General features: G+C 45.2%; 1 protein-coding gene across 1 annotated transcript in view; it reads left to right on the top strand.

Annotated features, from left to right (window-relative positions):
* Positions 1 to 18,737, top strand: part of acad8 (acyl-CoA dehydrogenase family, member 8) — an 85,257-nt gene extending 66,520 nt beyond the window's left edge. Inside the window, exons 8-10 of the mRNA XM_067971114.1 lie at positions 5,512 to 5,664; positions 12,375 to 12,477; positions 18,243 to 18,737. Of these exons, the coding sequence (XP_067827215.1) occupies positions 5,512 to 5,664; positions 12,375 to 12,477; positions 18,243 to 18,295 (309 nt within the window). The 3' untranslated portion in view covers positions 18,296 to 18,737. The remainder of the gene's footprint in view (positions 1 to 5,511; positions 5,665 to 12,374; positions 12,478 to 18,242) is intronic.
* Positions 18,738 to 19,104: the final 367 nt, after the last annotated feature.

The following is a 19,104-nucleotide window of genomic DNA, read 5'->3' as shown; positions in this document are numbered from 1 at the left end:
GGAATGAGGGTTTGGGGAGAGGTAGGGGCTCGGGGGGAGCGATGGGGAATGAGGGTTTGCGGAGAGAGGTGGGGGCTCGGGGGGAGCGATGGGGAATGAGGGTTTGGGGAGAGAGGTGGGGGCTCGGGGGGAGCGATGGGGAATGAGGGTTTGGGGAGAGAGGTGGGGGCTCGGGGGGAGCGATGGGGAATGAGGGTTTGGGGAGAGAGGTGGGGGCTCGGGGGGAGCGATGGGGAATGGGGGTTTGGGGGGAGATGGTGACTGGGGAATGGGGGTTTGGGGAGAGAGGTGGGGGCTCGGGGGGAACGATGGGGAATGGGGGTTGCCACCCAACTCCACGGACCACATTTGTGTTAAATGGCATCTGTTCCACCCTAATCCTATTTGACGGTAACAATCTCTCCCTCCTTGCCCTGCCTGCAACTTTCAGCATGGTTGGTCACTCTATCCTCCTCCACCGCCTCCTGTGGTTCACCTCCTGTGGTACCATGTGATGGTCTCACTCCAACCTGGCCCAGTGCAATCTGTATGTCTCCTCCTGCGTCAGTACATTAACCACTGGTGGACCCAGGGCATCACCCTCAGCCCTCACCTATTCCCCATTTCGAGGCTGTACTGTCACTGATATAAGCATGGGGTCAGCTTCTAAATATATGCCAGTGATACCTCTCTCCCATCACCTTAGACTCCATTAACTGCCACAATGCTGTTCAACTACCTGTCTGACAGTGAATTCCGAATCAACCATTTCTCCAGCTTAACATCAGTAAGACTGAAGCCATTAGGGTTAGGGTTAGTGCCCCTGTGACACTGCATACCTCTTGCGAATCCCCCTTCCTGACTACACATTCAGACTACACTCAAAACTATTCAAGCTCTGTGTTCTGTTGATCCTGAACTGAGCATCAAACACCACACCCAGTCCCCCACCAAGATGAGCTATTTCCACCTCAGCAGCATCACCCACCCTGTCCTGATCTACACTCTGCCTACCTGGCTTGACAACTGCAGTGCTCTTTATTGCAGCATACACAGACTCCAACTCAACCCCGAGACTCTATCCTGGACTGCCCTGTCCCCCCCTACAGCACAGGAGGAGGCCATTAATCCCACTCCCCTGCTCTTTCCCCATAGCCATGCAGACTTTTTCCCTTCAAGTATTTATCCAATTCCCTTTTGAAAGTTACTATTGAATCTGCTTCCACTACCCTTTCAGGCAGCGCATTCCAGATCATAACAACTCACTGTGTAAAAAATGTTTCCTTATGTTGCCTCTGGCTCTTTTGCCGATCACCTTTAATCTGTGTCATCTGGTTACTGACCTTTCTGCCACTAGAAACAGCTTCTCCTTATTTACTCTATCAAATTCGTACATGATTTTGAACACCTCTATCAGATCTCCTCTTGACCTTCTCTGCTCTAAGGGAACAACCCCAGCTTCCCCAGTCTCTCGACATAAAGTCCCTCATCCCTGGTACCATTCTAGTAAATCTCTTCTGCACCCTCTCTATGACCTTGAGATCCTTCCTAAAGTGTGGTGCCCAGAATAGAACACACTATTCCAGCTGAGGCCTCACCAGTATTTTATAAAGGTTCAGCATAACTTCCTTGCTTTTGTACTCTACCTCTTTTAATAAAGCCCTGGATCCCGTATGATTTTTTAACAGCCTTCTCAACTTGTCCTGCCACCTTCAAAGATTTGTCTACATAGACCTCCGGGTGTCGCAGATGCATCTGTCCATGACAGTATTGGTAGGAGTGAACACCGCACTGTCCTCGTGGAGACGAAGTCCCGTCTTCGCACTGAGGACACCATCCAACGCGTTGTGTGGCACTATCACCGTGCTAAATGGGATAGATTCAGAGCAGATCTAGCAGCTCAAAACCGGACATCCATGAGGCTCTGTGGGACATCAGCAGCAGAATTGTATTCCAGCACAATCTGTAACCTCATGGCCCGGCATATTCCTCACTCTACCATTACCAACAAGCCAGGGGATCAACCCTGGTTCAATGAGGAGTGTAGAAGAGCATGCCGGGAGCAGCACCAGGCGTACCGAAAAATGAGGTCCCAACCTGGTGAAGCTACAACACAGGACTACATGCATGCTAAACAGCGGAAGCAACAAGCTAGAGACAGAGCTAAGCGATTCCACAACCAATAGATCAGATCAAAGCTCTGCAGTCCTGCCGCATCCAGTTATGAATGGTGGTGGACAATTAAAAAACTAACGGGAGGAGGAGGCTCTGTAAACATCCCCATCCTCAATGATGGCGGAGTCCAGCACGTGAGTGCAAAAGACAAGGCTGAAGCGTTGGCAAACATCTTCAGCCAGAAGTGCCGAGTGGATGATCCATCTCGGCCTCCTCCCGATATCCCCACCATCACAGAAGCCAGTCTTCAGCCAATTCAATTCACTCCACGTGATATCAAGAAACGGCTGAGTGCACTGGATACAGCAAAGGCTATGGGCCCCGACAACATCCCGGCTGTAGTGCTGAAGACTTGTGCTCCAGAACTAGCCGCACCTCCAGCCAAACTGTTCCAGTACAGCTACAACACTGGCATCTACCCAACAATGTGGAAAATTGCCCAGGTATGTCCTGTCCACAAAAAGCAGGACAAATCCAATCCGGCCAATTACCGCCCCATCAGTCTACTCTCAATCATCAGCAAAGTGATGGAAGGTGTCGTCGACAGTGCTATCAAGCGGCACTTACTCACCAATAACCTGCTCACCGATGCTCAGTTTGGGTTCCGCCAGGACCACTCGGCTCCAGACCTCATTACAGCCTTGGTCCAAACATGGACAAAAGAGCTGAATTCCAGAGGTGAGGTGAGAGTGACTGCCCTTGACATCAAGGCAGCATTTGACCGAGTGTGGCACCAAGGAGCCCTAGTAAAATTGAAGTCAATGGGAATCAGGGGGCAAACTCTCCAGTGGCTGGAGTCATACCGAGCACAAAGGAAGATGGTAGTGGTTGTTGGAGGCCAGTCATCTCAGCCCCAGGACATTGCTGCAGGAGTTCCTCAGGGCAGTGTCCTCGGCCCAACCATCTTCAGCTGCTTCATCAATGACCTTCCCTCCATCATAAGGTCAGAAATGGGGATGTTCACTGATGATTGTACAGTGTTCAGTTCCATTCGCAACCCCTCAGATAATGAAGCAGTCCGTGCCCACATGCAGCAAGACCTGGACAACATCCAGGCTTGGGCTGATAAGTGGCAAGTAGCATTCGCGCCAGACAAGTGCCAGGCAATGACCATTTCCAACAAGAGAGAGTCTAACCACCTCCCCTTGATATTCAACGGCATTACCATCGCCGAATCCCCCACCATCAACATCCTGGGGGTCACCATTGACCAGAAACTTAACTGGACCAGCCACATAAATACTGTGGCTACAAGAGCAGGTCAGAGGCTGGGTATTCTGTGGCGAGTGACTCACCTCCTGACTCCCCAAAGCCTTTCCACCATCTACAAGGCACAGGTCAGGAGTGTGATGGAATACTCTCCACTTGCCTGGATGAGTGCAGCTCCAACAACACTCAAGAAGCTCAACACCATCCAGGACAAAGCAGCCCGCTTGATTGGCACCCCATCCACCACCCTAAACATTCACTCCCTTCACTGGCTGCAGTGCGTACCATCCACAGGATGCACTGCAGCAACTCGCCAAGGCTTCTTCGATAGCACCTCCAAAACCCGCGACCTCTACCACCTGGAAGGACAAGGGCAGCAGGTACATGGGAACAACACCACCTGCACGTTCCCCTCCAAGTCACACACCGTCCGGACTTGAAAATATATCGCTGTTCCTTCATTGTCGCTGGGTCAAAATCCTGGAACTCCCTACCTAACAGCACTGTGGGAGAACCTTCACCACACGGACTGCAGCGGTTCAAGAAGGCGGCTCACCACCACCTTCTCAAGGGAAGTTAGGGATAGGCAATAAATGTTGGCCTCGCCAGCGACGCCCACATCCCATGAATGAATAAAAAAAGGTCTCTCTGTTCCTGCACCCCCAATTTAAAATTGTACCATTTAGTTTATATTGCCTCTCCTCATTCTCCCTACCAAAATGTATCACTTCACACTTCTCTGCATTAAATTTCATCTGCCATGTGTCTGCCCATTCCACCAGTCTGTCTATAATCTCCTGAAGCCTGTTACTATCCACTCACTATTTACTACATTTCTGAATTTCGTGTCATCTGAAAAATTTGAAATGACACCCTCTATCCCAAGTCCAGGTCATTAACGTATGTCAAAAAGAGCAGTGGTCCTAATACTGACCCCTGGGGAACACCAGTCTGGTGTCCCCTCCAGTCTGAAAAACAACCGTTCACCACTACTCTCTGCTTTCTGCCCCTTAGCCAATTTTGTATTCATGCTGCCACTGTCCCTTTAATCCCACTTCAATTTTGCTAACAAGTCTATTACTTTATCAAATGTCTTTTGGAAGTCCATATACACAACATCAATTCCACTACCCTCATCAACCCCCTCCGTTACTTCATCAAAGAACTCAACAAGTTGGTCAAACACAATTTCCCTTTAACAAATCCGTGCTGACTTTCATTTATTAGCCCATACTTTTCCAAGTGACAATTAATTTTGTCCCGATTATTGTCTCTAAATTTTTCCCACCACTGACGTTTGGCTGACTGGCCAGTAATTGTTGGGTTTATCCCTCTCCCCTTTTTTGAACAGGGGTGTTTCATTTGCAATCCCCCAGTCCTCTGGCACCATCCCCATATTGGAGGATTGTGGCCAGAGCCTCCACAATTTCCACCCTTACTTCCCTCAGTAACCTGGGATGCATCCCATCCAGACCAGGTGACTTTTCTACTTTGAGTACTGCCAATCTTTTAAGTACCTCCTCTTTATCTATTTTTATCCTATCCAATATCACTACTACCTCCTCCTTCACTGCTACACTGGCAGCATCCTCTTCTCTACTGAAGACCGATGTGAATTATTCATTTAGTGCCTCAGCCATACCCTCTGCCTCCCCAAGAAGATCTCCTTTTTTTGTCTCTAATTGGCCCCACCCTTCCTTTGACTTGCCTTTTACTATTTATATGTTTATAAAAGACTTTGGGTTCCCTTTTATGTTAGCCGCTAATCTATTCTCATACTCTCTCTTTGCCCCCTCTTATTCCCTTTTTTAGATCTCCTCTGTACTTTCTGTATTCAGCCTGGTTCTTTACTGTATTATGAACCTTACATTTGTCATAAGCCTCCTTATTCTGTTTCATTTTAATCTCTGTACCTTTAGTCATCCAGGGAGCTCTAGCTTTGGATGCCCTTCCTTTCCCCCTCGTAGGGATGCGTTTACTCTGTACCCGAAAACCAACTCCTCCTTGACGGCCTCCCATTGTTCAATTACTGTTTTGCCTCCCAATTATTGATTCCAATCCACCAGGACAAGATCTGTCCGTAGGGCACTGTAGATCATTGTGTGATTCGCACTGATTCTCAATTACAGTGTGTGCTTCTTGTTGCAGTTTCTGCAGTTTAAACTGGCTGAAATGGCGACTGGACTGGTGGCAGCTCGTTTGATGGTGCGTAATGCTGCCGCAGCTCTCCAGGAGGGACGGCAGGACGCCGTGGCCCTGTGCGCAATGGCTAAACTCTTTGCAACTGATGAATGTTTTACAGTAAGTCTCGAGCATCCTGTCAGCTCATCTAGTCAGAGGAACAGAGGGTTAAACATAGTGCCGGCCAGAGAGCCTGAGGTAACTCCAGGACTCAGTACTGCAGCAGCCCTTGTATTTACCCCTTGTGTGTCCCATAGAGGCGTCTAAAATTCTGAAGGGTTTTGTAAGGTGAGTAGGAAAAGACTAAGACTGCTTTCTGTGGGTGGGGAGTCAGTGATGCCGGGTCATCAATTTAAAATTGTCACTAAGAGTGGAGAGAGAGGTTAGGAGAAATTTCTTTATGCAGAGGGCAGTTGGAACACGGACTGGTTTAACACAGGGAGTGGTTGAGGCAAAGACCAGTGCATCTTTTAAGGGATAATGAGACAACTATTTGAAGCAGAGGTTCTGGGGCTGTGGGGAGAGCGCAGTGCAGTGGGATTCATTTTGGATTGTTGTAACAAAGAGACAGCACAGACACAATGGCCTCCTTTTGTGTTCTAAACTTGGGTGGTTATAGATTCATTTCATTCTGAAAAGTAATTCTTTAAATGTTCACCACACGCTGTAGGAGCACAGTCCAGTTACACTGGTTTTGGGAAAATTACATGCGTAACATGCAACTAAAAGTGCCATAACCATGTAGGTAAGCTTCTCCTGCTCTGTGTAAAGCCCTAGGACTTGTGGCATGGTTTCAGTTTGCCCCCAGCTAAAAAGGTAGTTTCACACTCCTCATTATATTGGGGAAATCTTGCATCGTATCCAAGGGAGTAGGTTAAATTAGATGGTCCTGTCTCCTTCCACAGTTATACTGTGTTCCCAAACTGGCCATTCCAGATTTTCTTTTTCAAGAATCTTAACATCAGTTGTCTCTGGCCAATGAATCCCTGGAACCAATGTGTGTAACGCAGTGCTGTCCTTACAGGACATACATACAAATAAACCAGGAAGAATTCAAATCCAGGAGGGAACTTTCAGCTTTGCTCAACTCATCAACAAAAGGATTCCCGTCGCACTCTGAACAGTGTTTCAGGCACGCTGAACACCCACAGGAATCATTCAGTCCCAAACCAAATGCAAATATCCCACTCAGGAAAGAACTGAGATGACCACCACAATAAGTGGAGAAATTATATTGAAGCCAGCTTGGGAACCTCCACCCCCCGAGATAAACTGCACGAGAACAGTCTCCATCAGCGGCCTATTCTCTGGCAGCTCCTCCCTCAGAGCATTGCATTCTCTCCAGATGAACGAGCATGAACAGGCATCAAAAGGCTGAGAGAAGATGGGGTAATCCAACATACACAACCTGCTCCATCTATTACCCCAAAACCCCAGTGTTGTACCACAGTGAGACACTTTATCAATCAGGGGCTAGAAACCAGTAACAGGCTGCTCTTTATTTATGGGAGCCTGAACTGGTACCTTGTTGAATATTCTTTGCTCAGCTGATACCCCTGACAATGTAATAACCGAAGCAATAGTTTGGGACTCCACGGGTCCAGAGATGAATGTTTAATCCCTTCATTTCCCTTTTGCCCCACTGGCTCCTTTAGGACTTATCCTGTTCTGGTGTTGCTTGAGTGACACCAACCACAAGTGTGTGTTGCCCAAGGCACAATACGTTTTCAGAAAAACTCTTGTTTTATAAAATCTGGAAAATATTTTCATTTTTTTGGTATACCGGCCAATCAGCAGAGTCAAACCCAATAAATACAGGCCCATCAGCAGAGTCAAACCCAATAAATACAGGCCCATCAGCAGAGTCAAACCCAATAAATACAGGCCCATCAGCAGAGTCAAACCCAATAAATACAGGCCCATCAGCAGAGTCAAACCCAATAAATACAGGCCCATCAGCAGAGTCAAACCCAATAAATACAGGCCCATCAGCAGAGTCAAACCCAATAAATACAGGCCCATCAACAGAGTCAAACCCAATAAATACAGGCCCATCAACAGAGTCAAACCCAATAAATACAGGCCCATCAACAGAGTCAAACCCAATAAATACATGCCCATCAACAGATTCAAACCCAATAAATACAGGCCCATCAGCAGAGTCAAACCCAATAAATACAGGCCCATCAACAGATTCAAACCCAATAAATACAGGCCCATCAGCAGCGTCAAACCCAATAAATACAGGCCCATCAGCCGAGTCAAACCCAATAAATACAGGCCCATCAGCAGAGTCAAACCCAATAAATACAGGCCCATCAACAGAGTCAAACCCAATAAATACAGGCCCATCAACAGAGTCTAACCCAATAAATACAGGCCCATCAACAGAAAAAAAACCAATAAATACAGGCCCATCAACAGATTCAAATCCAATAAATACAGGCCCATCAGCAGAGTCAAAGCCAATAAATACAGGCCCATCAACAGAGTCAAACCCAATAAATACAGGCCCATCAACAGATTCAAACCCAATAAATACAGGCCCATCAACAGAGTCAAACCCAATAAATACAGGCCCATCAACAGATTCAAACCCAATAAATACAGGCCCATCAGCAGAGTCAAACCCAATAAATACAGGCCCATCAGCAGAGTCAAACCCAATAAATACAGGCCCATCAACAGAGTCAAACCCAATAAATACAGGCCCATCTACAGATTCAAACCCAATAAATACAGGCCCATCAGCAGAGTCAAACCCAATAAATACAGGCCCATCAACAGAAACAAACCCAATAAATACAGGCCCATCAACAGAAACAAACCCAATAAATACAGGCCCATCAGCAGAGTCAAAGCCAATAAATACAGGCCCATCAACAGAGTCAAACCCAATAAATACAGGCCCATCAGCAGAGTCAAACCCAATAAATACAGGCCCATCAAGAGAGTCAAACCCAATAAATACAGGCCCATCAACAGATTCAAACCCAATAAATACAGGCCCATCAACAGATTCAAACCCAATAAATACAGGCCCATCAACAGAGTCAAACCCAATAAATACAGGCCCATCAACAGAGTCAAACCCAATAAATACAGCCCCATCAACAGAGTCAAACCCAATAAATACAGGCCCATCAACAGATTCAAACCCAATAAATACAGGCCCATCAACAGAAACAAACCCAATAAATACAGGCCCATCAACAGAGTCGAACCCAATAAATACAGGCCCATCAACAGAAACAAACCCAATAAATACAGGCCCATCAGCAGAGTCAAACCCAATAAATGCAGGCCCATCAGCAGAGTCAAACCCAATAAATACGGGCCCATCAACGGAGTCAAACCCAATAAATACAGGCCCATCAGCAGAGTCAAACCCAATAAATACAGGCCCATCAACAGAGTCAAACCCAATAAATACAGGCCCATCAACAGAGTCAAACCCAATAAATACAGGCCCATCAGCAGAGTCAAACCCAATAAATACATGCCCATCAACAGAGTCAAACCAAATAAATACAGGCCCATCAGCAGAGTCAAACCCAATAAATACAGGTCCATCAACAGATTCAAACCCAATAAATACAGGCCCATCAACAGAGTCAAACCCAATAAATACAGGCTCATCAGCAGAGTCAAACCCAATAAATACAGGCCCATCAACAGATTCAAACCCAATAAATACAGGCCCATCAACAGAAACAAACCCAATAAATACAGGCCCATCAGCAGAGTCAAACCCAATAAATACAGGCCCATCAACAGAGTCAAACCCAATAAATACAGGCCCATCAACAGAGTCAAACCCAATAAATACATGCCCATCAACAGAGTCAAACCCAATAAATACAGGCCCATCAGCAGAGTCAAACTCAATAAATACAGGCCCATCAACAGATTCAAACCCAATAAATACAGGCCCATCAACAGAAACAAACCCAATAAATACAGGCCCATCAGCAGAGTCAAACCCAATAAATACAGGCCCATCAACAGAGTCAAACCCAATAAATACAGGCCCATCAGCAGAGTCAAACCCAATAAATACAGGCCCATCAACAGAGTCAAACCCAATAAATACAGGCCCATCAGCAGAGTCAAACCCAATAAATACAGGCCCATCAGCAGAGTCAAACTCAATAAATACAGGCCCATCAACAGATTCAAACCCAATAAATACAGGCCCATCAACAGAGTCAAACCGAATAAATACAGGCCCATCAACAGAGTCAAACCCAATAAATACAGGCCCATCAGCAGAGTCAAACCCAATAAATACAGGCCCATCAACAGAGTCAAACCGAATAAATACATGCCCATCAGCAGAGTCAAACCCAATAAATACAGGCCCATCAGCAGAGTCAAACCCAATAAATACAGGCCCATCAACAGAGTCAAACCCAATAAATACAGGCCCATCAACAGAGTCAAACCCAATAAATACAGGCCCATCAACAGAGTCAAACCCAATAAATACAGGCCCATCAACAAGGTCAAACCCAATAAATACATTTGCTCCTTAATAGCGGTTTGTGTACCAGAGTCACATAGAATACTGACATGTCATCCCCGAATGACGATAAAACCTGCTGTCAGATCTGGGAAGCTCATCACAAAGAAGGATGTTCAATTCTTTGACCAACTAATCTCAAAGTTTGAATTAAACACGAGAGCCTTCCTTCGGGTAAGACATGCTCCTATGTAGAAGGTGGAGGGGGGAGTGTGTGGAAGTCCCAAATCTCCGATTGACTGATCATTCATGGAAAACAACAAACTGATTGAAGTCCAGACCCCTGTTGGAGGGCTCGGTGGAGGAAGGCAGGCAGCTTGGGCTGTCAGTTTGGAAGGAATATGGCAGCTAACATTCCGCTGATCTGCAGAGACAGCTTATCCTGTCACATCAGCCACCATCATATCAAATCCAATCAAACCTTCACCCACTGGAGTGCAGAATAGAAGGAACGTTAATAAACAATCTTTAATTCTTCCCATTAAAACAATAATTTGGGTTGGATTTCCTCCAGAGAATTCAATATGTATTTTTTAATTTCCCTGAGGAGGTGGTGATGGGCCTTATCCTCGTGCCATTGCAGCCCTTGTGGTGTTAGTGCTGCCGTAATGGTGTTCCCTCAGGAATCATATTACTGAACTCCGTAGCAATTTGTTTTATATATAACTGGTTGGCTTGCTAGGTCACTTCAGAGGGCACCAAGAGTCAATTACATGGTGTGGGGCTGGAGTCACATGTTGGCTAGATCAGGAATGGGTGGCAAATTCTCTTCTCTGAACAACATTCGTAAATCAGTTGGGTTTTTATGACAATCCAGAAGCTTTTCATTGTTATTTTCCTGGTGCTAGCCCATAAATTACCAGACTTACTGAATTCAGTTTCACAACTTGCCACGGGTCGCTGGTCTCGTTTCTTTACCATTAGGCTATCTATCTCTTTACATCAATGGATTGCTCTTTGACAACATCTCAAACAATGAGGAAATATAATCCATATACTTCTCCAATAGACGGGGGACATGTTGGTATCTGCAGGCTCAAAGGGACCTCAATCATCAGACTGGGGTTGGGGAAACCAAGGAGCTGCACCTTGTTTATTGGACTCATGAAGTAATGGCTCAGAATTTGCAGTCAAAATAACAGTGAGGCTGATGGTGCCTTCTGTTATTCAGGCGAGGGGCAGATGCGCGGTTAAACGCGAGTATCCAAAAGTTGCTGTCCGAGATATGCCGCTCCGCCGTTAGCTTCACGAAACGACTTCTCGCCGTCTGCCTCACCGTTGACGTTCATTGAACGCCGTGACGTTCCTGTATTTGCGCGATAGATACAAACTAAACTCGCCACAGGAAGTTAAGTCTTGTCATTTCAAGTATAAGTACCCTCTTACCAACATGGTAACTGTTAATTACTACCAATCAACCTCTCTCTGAAAATTAACTATTACAAATGCAGAGTCTCATTCCTTCAGGTTTTAATTGTTGTTGGAGATTTCAAAAATGTCAAATTAAAATATTTGAATTTATTTAAGTTCTATTAATACAACTTCTATCCAATCTTTCTTTCCCTTTCTTTATTTCTCTTTCTGTACCTGATTTGACATTGAATTCACCCACTCGAATTCACCCTCCTGCTCAGTCCTCGCGCTGTTTATTTCTCAATCCTTCAATCTGATTGGTTAAGGAGATACCCAGTTACTTGCCCTGTTCACTCAGGTCCCAGATGCCCTGTTCCCCTCACTGCCCTGTTATCAGCCCACACTTTCAACAACTTGCCACGCCAAAAATTTAAAAACCAAACGTGCAAGGGCAAGTCTAACTACGACAGACGCTGTTAGATGCCCTGCTACGGCAAATTATGGGCCAATATAACAGACTAATGGAGATTAAAGTGTGGTGATGGGATTAAGAGACTGATCCCAGCCACCCACATTATGTGAGCATTGGGGAAATAGCTTATAGATGTTACAATAGTATAATTGTAGTCTTAAATTGACATGAACCAATCAGTATTGCCTACTGCCAACACTGAAGGCCAAGAACGCAATGTTAGAAACCCATTAACATCTTTAATAAAAGGATTTAACAATTGCCAATTGTTATTTTAAAAGTTTTCATGTGGCATCTATTTAATTTTTCTTCCGCACTTTCCATTTTTGTTTAAAGTAAATGAAAAGAAGCAATTTTTTTATGTTCAGACACCTCAAGGGTGCAAGATACTGAATCTTCACCCAGACACCAACAAGATACATAATCTTCAGCAAACAACGGGCTGACCAAAAATATGTAAAATAAGTACTCTTTCTCAAACAGATCTGTAATCAGGCGCTGCAGATGCACGGTGGCTACGGCTATCTGAAGGACTATGCTGTACAGCAGTTTGTTCGAGATATCAGGGTGCACCAGATCCTAGAGGGTGAGTATTTAATACAGTTTTTTAAAAAATTTTGGTTACCTTTATTTGATTCATGAGATGAACAGACAGTACTTATGAGGTGGTGTGAAAACATATCCAGGACCAGTATTGAGTCAAACTTTGAGCGTGTGTGTGTCAGCCCTAATAGAACATGCGCGAGAAAAGACATCAGGCCTGTTCCTTCCAAGTGATGGTCCAATCTTGCAGACTGACCCAACTTCCCTTCCTCCCCACAGCACCAAAACAGTCTAACCAAAGTCACAAACATTCTGTGGGAATGTGACCCTAACCCTAGCTCCTTCACCTCTCTGCAACCTTGGACACATAAACCGCACAGTCCTCCTCCAGCGTCTCGCTGCCGTGGTTCAGCTCAGTGGGACTTCCTTTGCTTGGTTCCACTCTCACATATTCACTTGTAAACAGAGCATCTCCAGTAATGACTTCTGTCACCACCCTGCACCGTCTACCTGCACAATCTCCCAACAATCCCTTGTGATGGGGTCAGATTCCATGTGTACACCGATGACACCCAAATCTACTTCTCTGCCACCTGTCTCAATCCCTCCCAAGCTGCTTCTGTGTTGTCAGGGTGCTTGTCTGTCGTCCAGTCTCGGATGAGCTGTAACTTTCTCCGGCTAAACATGGGGAAGACTGCGGCCATCTTTCTTGCCCCAAGCCCCAAGTCCCAAGCCCGCCCCCTCACCCCAAGCTCAATTCACGAAGTTCCTTTCACTCCGTAGGGCCAGCAAGCTCCAGGAGGAGTTGGTGGCCGTTGACTAATGACAGGCTCAACTAATGAGCAACTTACTCCTGTAACTGGGAATGTCCTCACCTGTTGGGAACTTTACAAGGGCTTTTCTTGTTAGAACAGCACAGATAACTGTGATATGATAGAATTGTTTAAAATAATGAAAGAATGGGACAAGCTAGATAGAAGCAGAGTGTTTCCTGTAGTTGGGTCTAGAATGAGGGGCCATGGATACAAGATTAAATGCATGGGATGCAGAACAGAGAGCAGGAGAAACTCCTTCTCACAGAGTTGTGAGGCGGCAGATTTCACTTCTAAGGAATACCCCTTTCTATAGTGAATTATTTATAGCTGGATGTTGTATACCCCTTTCTACAGCAGGGCTATATGCAACAACTTGCATTTATACAGCACCTTCAACGGAGTAAAATGTCCCAAGGCGCTTCACAAGAGCGATTATCAAACAAAATTTGACACTGAGCCACATGAGGAAATATTAGGACAGGTGACCAAAAGCTTGGTCAAAAAGGCAGGTTTTAAGGAGTGTCTACAAGGAGGAGAGAGAGGTGGAGAGGTTTAGGGAGGGAAGTCCAGAGCTTAGGGCCTCGGCAGCTGAAGGCACGGCCGCCAATGGTGGAGCAATTAAAATTGGGAATGTGCAAGAGGCAAGAATTGGAGGAGTGCAGAGATCTCAGAGGGTTGTAGGGCTGGATCAGGTTACAGAGATAGGGAGGGGTGAGGCCACAAAGGGTTTTGAACAGAAGGATGAGAATTTTAAAATCGAGGAAAACCCGGACCCGAGCCAATGTAGGTCAGCGAGCACAGGGGGTGATGGGTGAACGGGACTTGGTGCGAGTTACGATACAGACAGCAGAGTTTTGGATCAGCTCAAGTTTAAGGAGGGTGGAAAATTGGAGGCAGGTGAAGAAAAGCATCGGAATCGTCAAGTCTAGAGCTGTGTATAGCTTTCTACAGCAGGGATATTCACAGCTGGGTGTTGTATACCCCTTTGTATAGCAGGGATATTTACAGCTCTGTGTTGTATACCCCTTTCTAAAGCATGTTATTTACAGATGGATCATAGAATCATAGAATGTTTACAGCACAGATGGAGGCCATTTGGCCCATCGAGCCCGTGTCCGCTTTTTGTAAGATTAATGTTAGTCCCATGACCTGCTCTTTACCTGTAGCCCTGCAAACTTTTACCCTTCCAGTATTTAGCCAATTCCTTTTTAAAAGCCACGATTGAATCTGCTTCCACCACCCTTTCATGCAGTGCATTCCAGATCATAACTACTCGCTGTGTAAAGACGTTTTTCCTCATGTTGCCTTTGGTTCGCCTGCCAATCACATTAAATCTGTGTCCTCTGGTTCTCGACTCTTATGCCATCTGAAACAGTTTCTCTTTATTTACTTTATTTGAACCCATCATGATTTTGAACACTTCTATCAAATCTCCTCTTAACCTCCTCTGCTCTAAGGAGAACAACCCCAGCTTCTCCAGTCTATCCACGTAACTGAAGTCCCTCATCCCTGGAACCATTCTAGTAAATCTCTTCTGCACCCTCTCTCAGGCCTTCACATCCTTCCTAAAGTGCGGTGCCCAGAACTGGACACAACACTCCAGAAGTGGCCAAACCAGTGTTTTATAAAGGTTCAACATAACTTCCTTGCTTTTGTATTCTATGCGTCTATTTATAAAGCCCAGAAACCCATATGCTTTTTTAACCGCTTTCTCAACCTGTCCTGCCACCTTCAACGATTTGTACACATATATCCCAGATCTCTCTGTTCCTGCACCCCCTTTAGAATTGTACCATTTAGTTTATATTGCCTCTCCTCGTTCTTCATGCCAAAATGTATCACTTCGCACTTCTCAACATTGAATTTCATCTGCCATGTGTCCGCCCATTCCATCAGCCCTGCCTGTGTCCTCTTGAAGTCTATCACTATCCTCCTCACTGTTTACTACTTCCAAGTTTTGTGTCCTCTGCAAATTTTGAAATTGTGTCCTGTACACCCAAGTCCAAGTCATTAATATATATCAAAAAAAGCGCTGGTCCCAGTACCGATCCCTGGGGAACACCACTGTACACCTTCCTCCAGTCCGAAAAACAACCGTTCACCTCTACTCTCTGTTTTCTGTCACTTGACCAATTTTGTATCCATACTGCCACTGCCCCTTTTATTCCATGGGTTTCAATTTTGATGACAAGCCTATTATGTGGCACTTTATCAAACGCCTTTTGAAAGTCCATATACACCACATCAACCGCATTGCCCTCATCTACCCTCTCTGTTCCCTCATCAAAAAACTCAATCAAGTTAGTTAAACACAATTTGCCTTTAACAAATCCGTGCTGGCTTTCCTTTATTAATCCAGAGTTTAAGTGACTATTAATTTTGCCCTGGATTATCGTTTCTAAAAGTTTCCCCACCACTGAGGTTAAACTGACGGGCCTGTAGTTGCCAGATTTATCTTTACAATCATTTTTGAACAAGGGTGTAACATTTGCAATTCTCCAGTCCTCTGGCACCACCCCCACATCTACGGATGTTTGAAAGATTATGGCCAGCACTTCTGAAATTTCCACCCTTACTTCCCTTAGCAACCTAGGATGCATCCCATCCGGACCGGGTGACTTATCTACTTTAAGTACAGCCAGCCTTTCTAGTACCTCTTCTTTATCAATTTTTAACTCATCCAGCATTTCAGCTACCTCCTCTTTTACTGTGACTTTGGTAGCATCTTCTTCCTTGGTGAAGACAGATGCAAAGTACTCATTTAGTACCTCGGCCATGCCCTCTGCCTCCATGAGTAGATCCCCTTTTTGGTCCCTAATCGGCCCCACCCCTCCTCTTACTACCTGTTTACTGTTTACATGCATATAGAAGACTTTGGGATTCCCTTTTATGTTAGCTGCCCTACCTTTCCCCCTCGTGGGAATGTACCTAGACTGTTACCGAACCATCTCCTCTTTAAAGGCCCCCCATTGTTCGATTATAGCTTTGCCTGCCAGTCTTTGATTCCAATTTACCCGGGCCAGATCTGTTCTCAACCCACTGAAATTGGCCCCCCTCCAATTAAATATTTTTACTCTAGATTGCTGCTTCATTGTATGCCCCTTTCTATAACAGGATTATATACCGCTGGATATTGTATACCCCTTTCTATAACAAGGTTTTGTACAGCTGTGTATTGTATACCCCTTTCTATAGCAGGGTTATATACCGCTGGGTATTGTATACTCCTTTCTATAACAGGGTTATATACCGCAGGGTATTGTATACTCCTTTCTATAGCAGGATTATATACCGCTGGGTATTGTATACTCCTTTCTATAGCAGGGTTATATACCGCAGGGTATTGTATACCCCTTTCTATAACAGGATTATATACCGCAGGGTATTGTATACCCCTTTCTATAGCAGGGTTATATACCGCTGGGTATTGTATACTCCTTTCTATAACAGGGTTATATACCGCTGGGTATTGTATAGAATCATAGAATCATAGAAGTTACAACATGGAAACAGGCCCTTCGGCCCAACATGTCCATGTCGCCCAGTTTATACCACTAAGCTAGTCCCAATTGCCTGCACTTGGCCCATATCCCTCTATACCCATCTTACCCATGTAACTGTCCAAATGCTTTTTAAAAGACAAAATTGTACCCGCCTCTACTACTGCCTCTGGCAGCTCGTTCCAGACATTCACCACCCTTTGAGTGAAAAAATTGCCCCTCTGGACCCTTTTGTATCTCTCCCCTCTCACCTTAAATCTATGCCCCCTCGTTATAGACTCCCCTACCTTTGGGAAAAGATTTTGACTATCGACCTTATCTATGCCCCTCATTATTTTATAGACTTCTATAAGATCACCCCTTAACCTCCTACTCTCCAGGGAAAAAAGTCCCAGTCTGTCTAACCTCTCCCTGTAAGTCAAACCATCAAGTCCCGGTAGCATCCTAGTAAATCTTTTCTGCACTCTTTCTAGTTTAATAATATCCTTTCTATAATAGGGTGACCAGAACTGTACACAGTACTCCAAGTGTGGCCTCACCAATGCCCTGTACAACTTCAACAAGACATCCCAACTCCTGCATTCAATGTTCTGACCAATGAAACCAAGCATGCTGAATGCCTTCTTCACCACTCTATCCACCTGTGACTCTACTTTCAAGGAGCTATGAATCTGTACTCCTAGATCTCTTTGTTCTATAACTCTCCCCAACGCCCTACCATTAACGGAGTAGGTCCTGGCCCGATTCGATCTACCAAAATGCATCACCTCACATTTATCTAAATTAAACTCCATCTGCCATTCATCGGCCCACTGGCCCAATTTATCAAGATCCCGTTGCAATCCCAGATAACCTTCTTCACTGTCCACAATGCCACCAATCTTGGTGTCATCTGCAAACTTACTAACCATGCCTCCTAAATTCTCATCCAAATCATTAATATAAATAACAAATAACAGCGGACCCAGCACCGATCCCTGAGGCACACCACTGGTCACAGGCATCCAGTTTGAAAAACAACCCTCCACAACCACCCTCTGTCTTCTGTCGTCAAGCCAATTTTGTATCCAATTGGCTACCTCACCTTGGATCCCATGAGATTTAACCTTATGTAACAACCTACCATGCGGTACCTTGTCAAATGCTCCTTTCTATAACAGGGTTATATACCGCTGGGTATTGTATACTCCTTTCTATAGCAGGATTATATACCGCAGGGTATTGTATACTCCTTTCTATAGCGAGTTGTTTACAGGTGGGTATTGGCTATTGTGTTTCCCTTTCTATAATGAGGTTATTTAAGGCTCGGTATTCCAGATTTGATAAACATTCTGAGCTTGCTTCTTATGGTCACTCAGACATTCTACTGGTCGTCTCCAGAATATTAATAAAGGCCAGTTACAGGAAGCTGTTACTGAGCTGAATGGGACTGAGCTCGGGAGGCAGGGTTCCTGTTGTGAAGAAGTAACCTGTGATTTGCTTATTTCCTATAGGTACCAATGAAGTGATGCGAATGCTTATCTCAAGGAATCTGTTCCACGACTAATTTTGCTGCGTATTAGTACATCACTGCACTGGAGAAACGATTCACTTTATTGATTGAGTATCATGGAAAGACAGGTCAATTAACTGTTGGAAATCTACACACAAGGATTGAGCATGAAATATTAACATCAATGAGCGAGTGTCCTGGAAAGACGGTCCCTGGACTGCAGTGTGAGGTACCTGACCGAGAAAATGCAAGTCTGTTTTTTTCTGTTGAATTCTTTTTTGGCTCTTTTACAATTCTCATACGGCTGAGAAACCATGTGTAGGAACCCAGAGAGGCCCCGGGACGTGTTACAGTACCACACGTAATGTTCCGCCTGTCGGTGTCAACTAGGCCGGCTGCAGTGAGCACTTCAGGAAGTTCCATTCCTTCAGTTGTTATACAGGTGGAGTGAAATCTAAATAAAACAGTCAAAATGGGCCATTTTTAGCCTTTGCAATGTCTCCTTTTTGTATAATATTTGTCTGGGTGTGGTGTAATCTCATATACACTGTTAAATTACCCCTTAAAACGTTGATTTCCGAAACATTGGTACAGACACCGGGACCCCTCCCTATCCAACCTGCAGAAACACTCCAACCATAGACAAATCCACAGTGTTTCTCCCACTCAATGGGCTACTTGACAAAAAGTACAAACCCATGGGATCCAAGGGAGAGTGACAAGTTGGATCCAAAATTGGCTCAGTGGCAGGAAGCAAAGGGGAATGGTCGACGGGTGTTTTTGTGACTGGAAGGCTATTTCCAGTGGGGTTCCGCAGGGCTCAGTACTTGGTCCCATGCTTTTTGTGATCTATATCAATGATT

Source organism: Heptranchias perlo, chromosome 33 (assembly GCF_035084215.1).
Source record: "Heptranchias perlo isolate sHepPer1 chromosome 33, sHepPer1.hap1, whole genome shotgun sequence".
Taxonomy (NCBI): domain Eukaryota; kingdom Metazoa; phylum Chordata; class Chondrichthyes; order Hexanchiformes; family Hexanchidae; genus Heptranchias; species Heptranchias perlo.
Note: the sequence above shows the minus strand (reverse complement) of the source record. Positions and strands in the feature narration are given on the sequence as shown.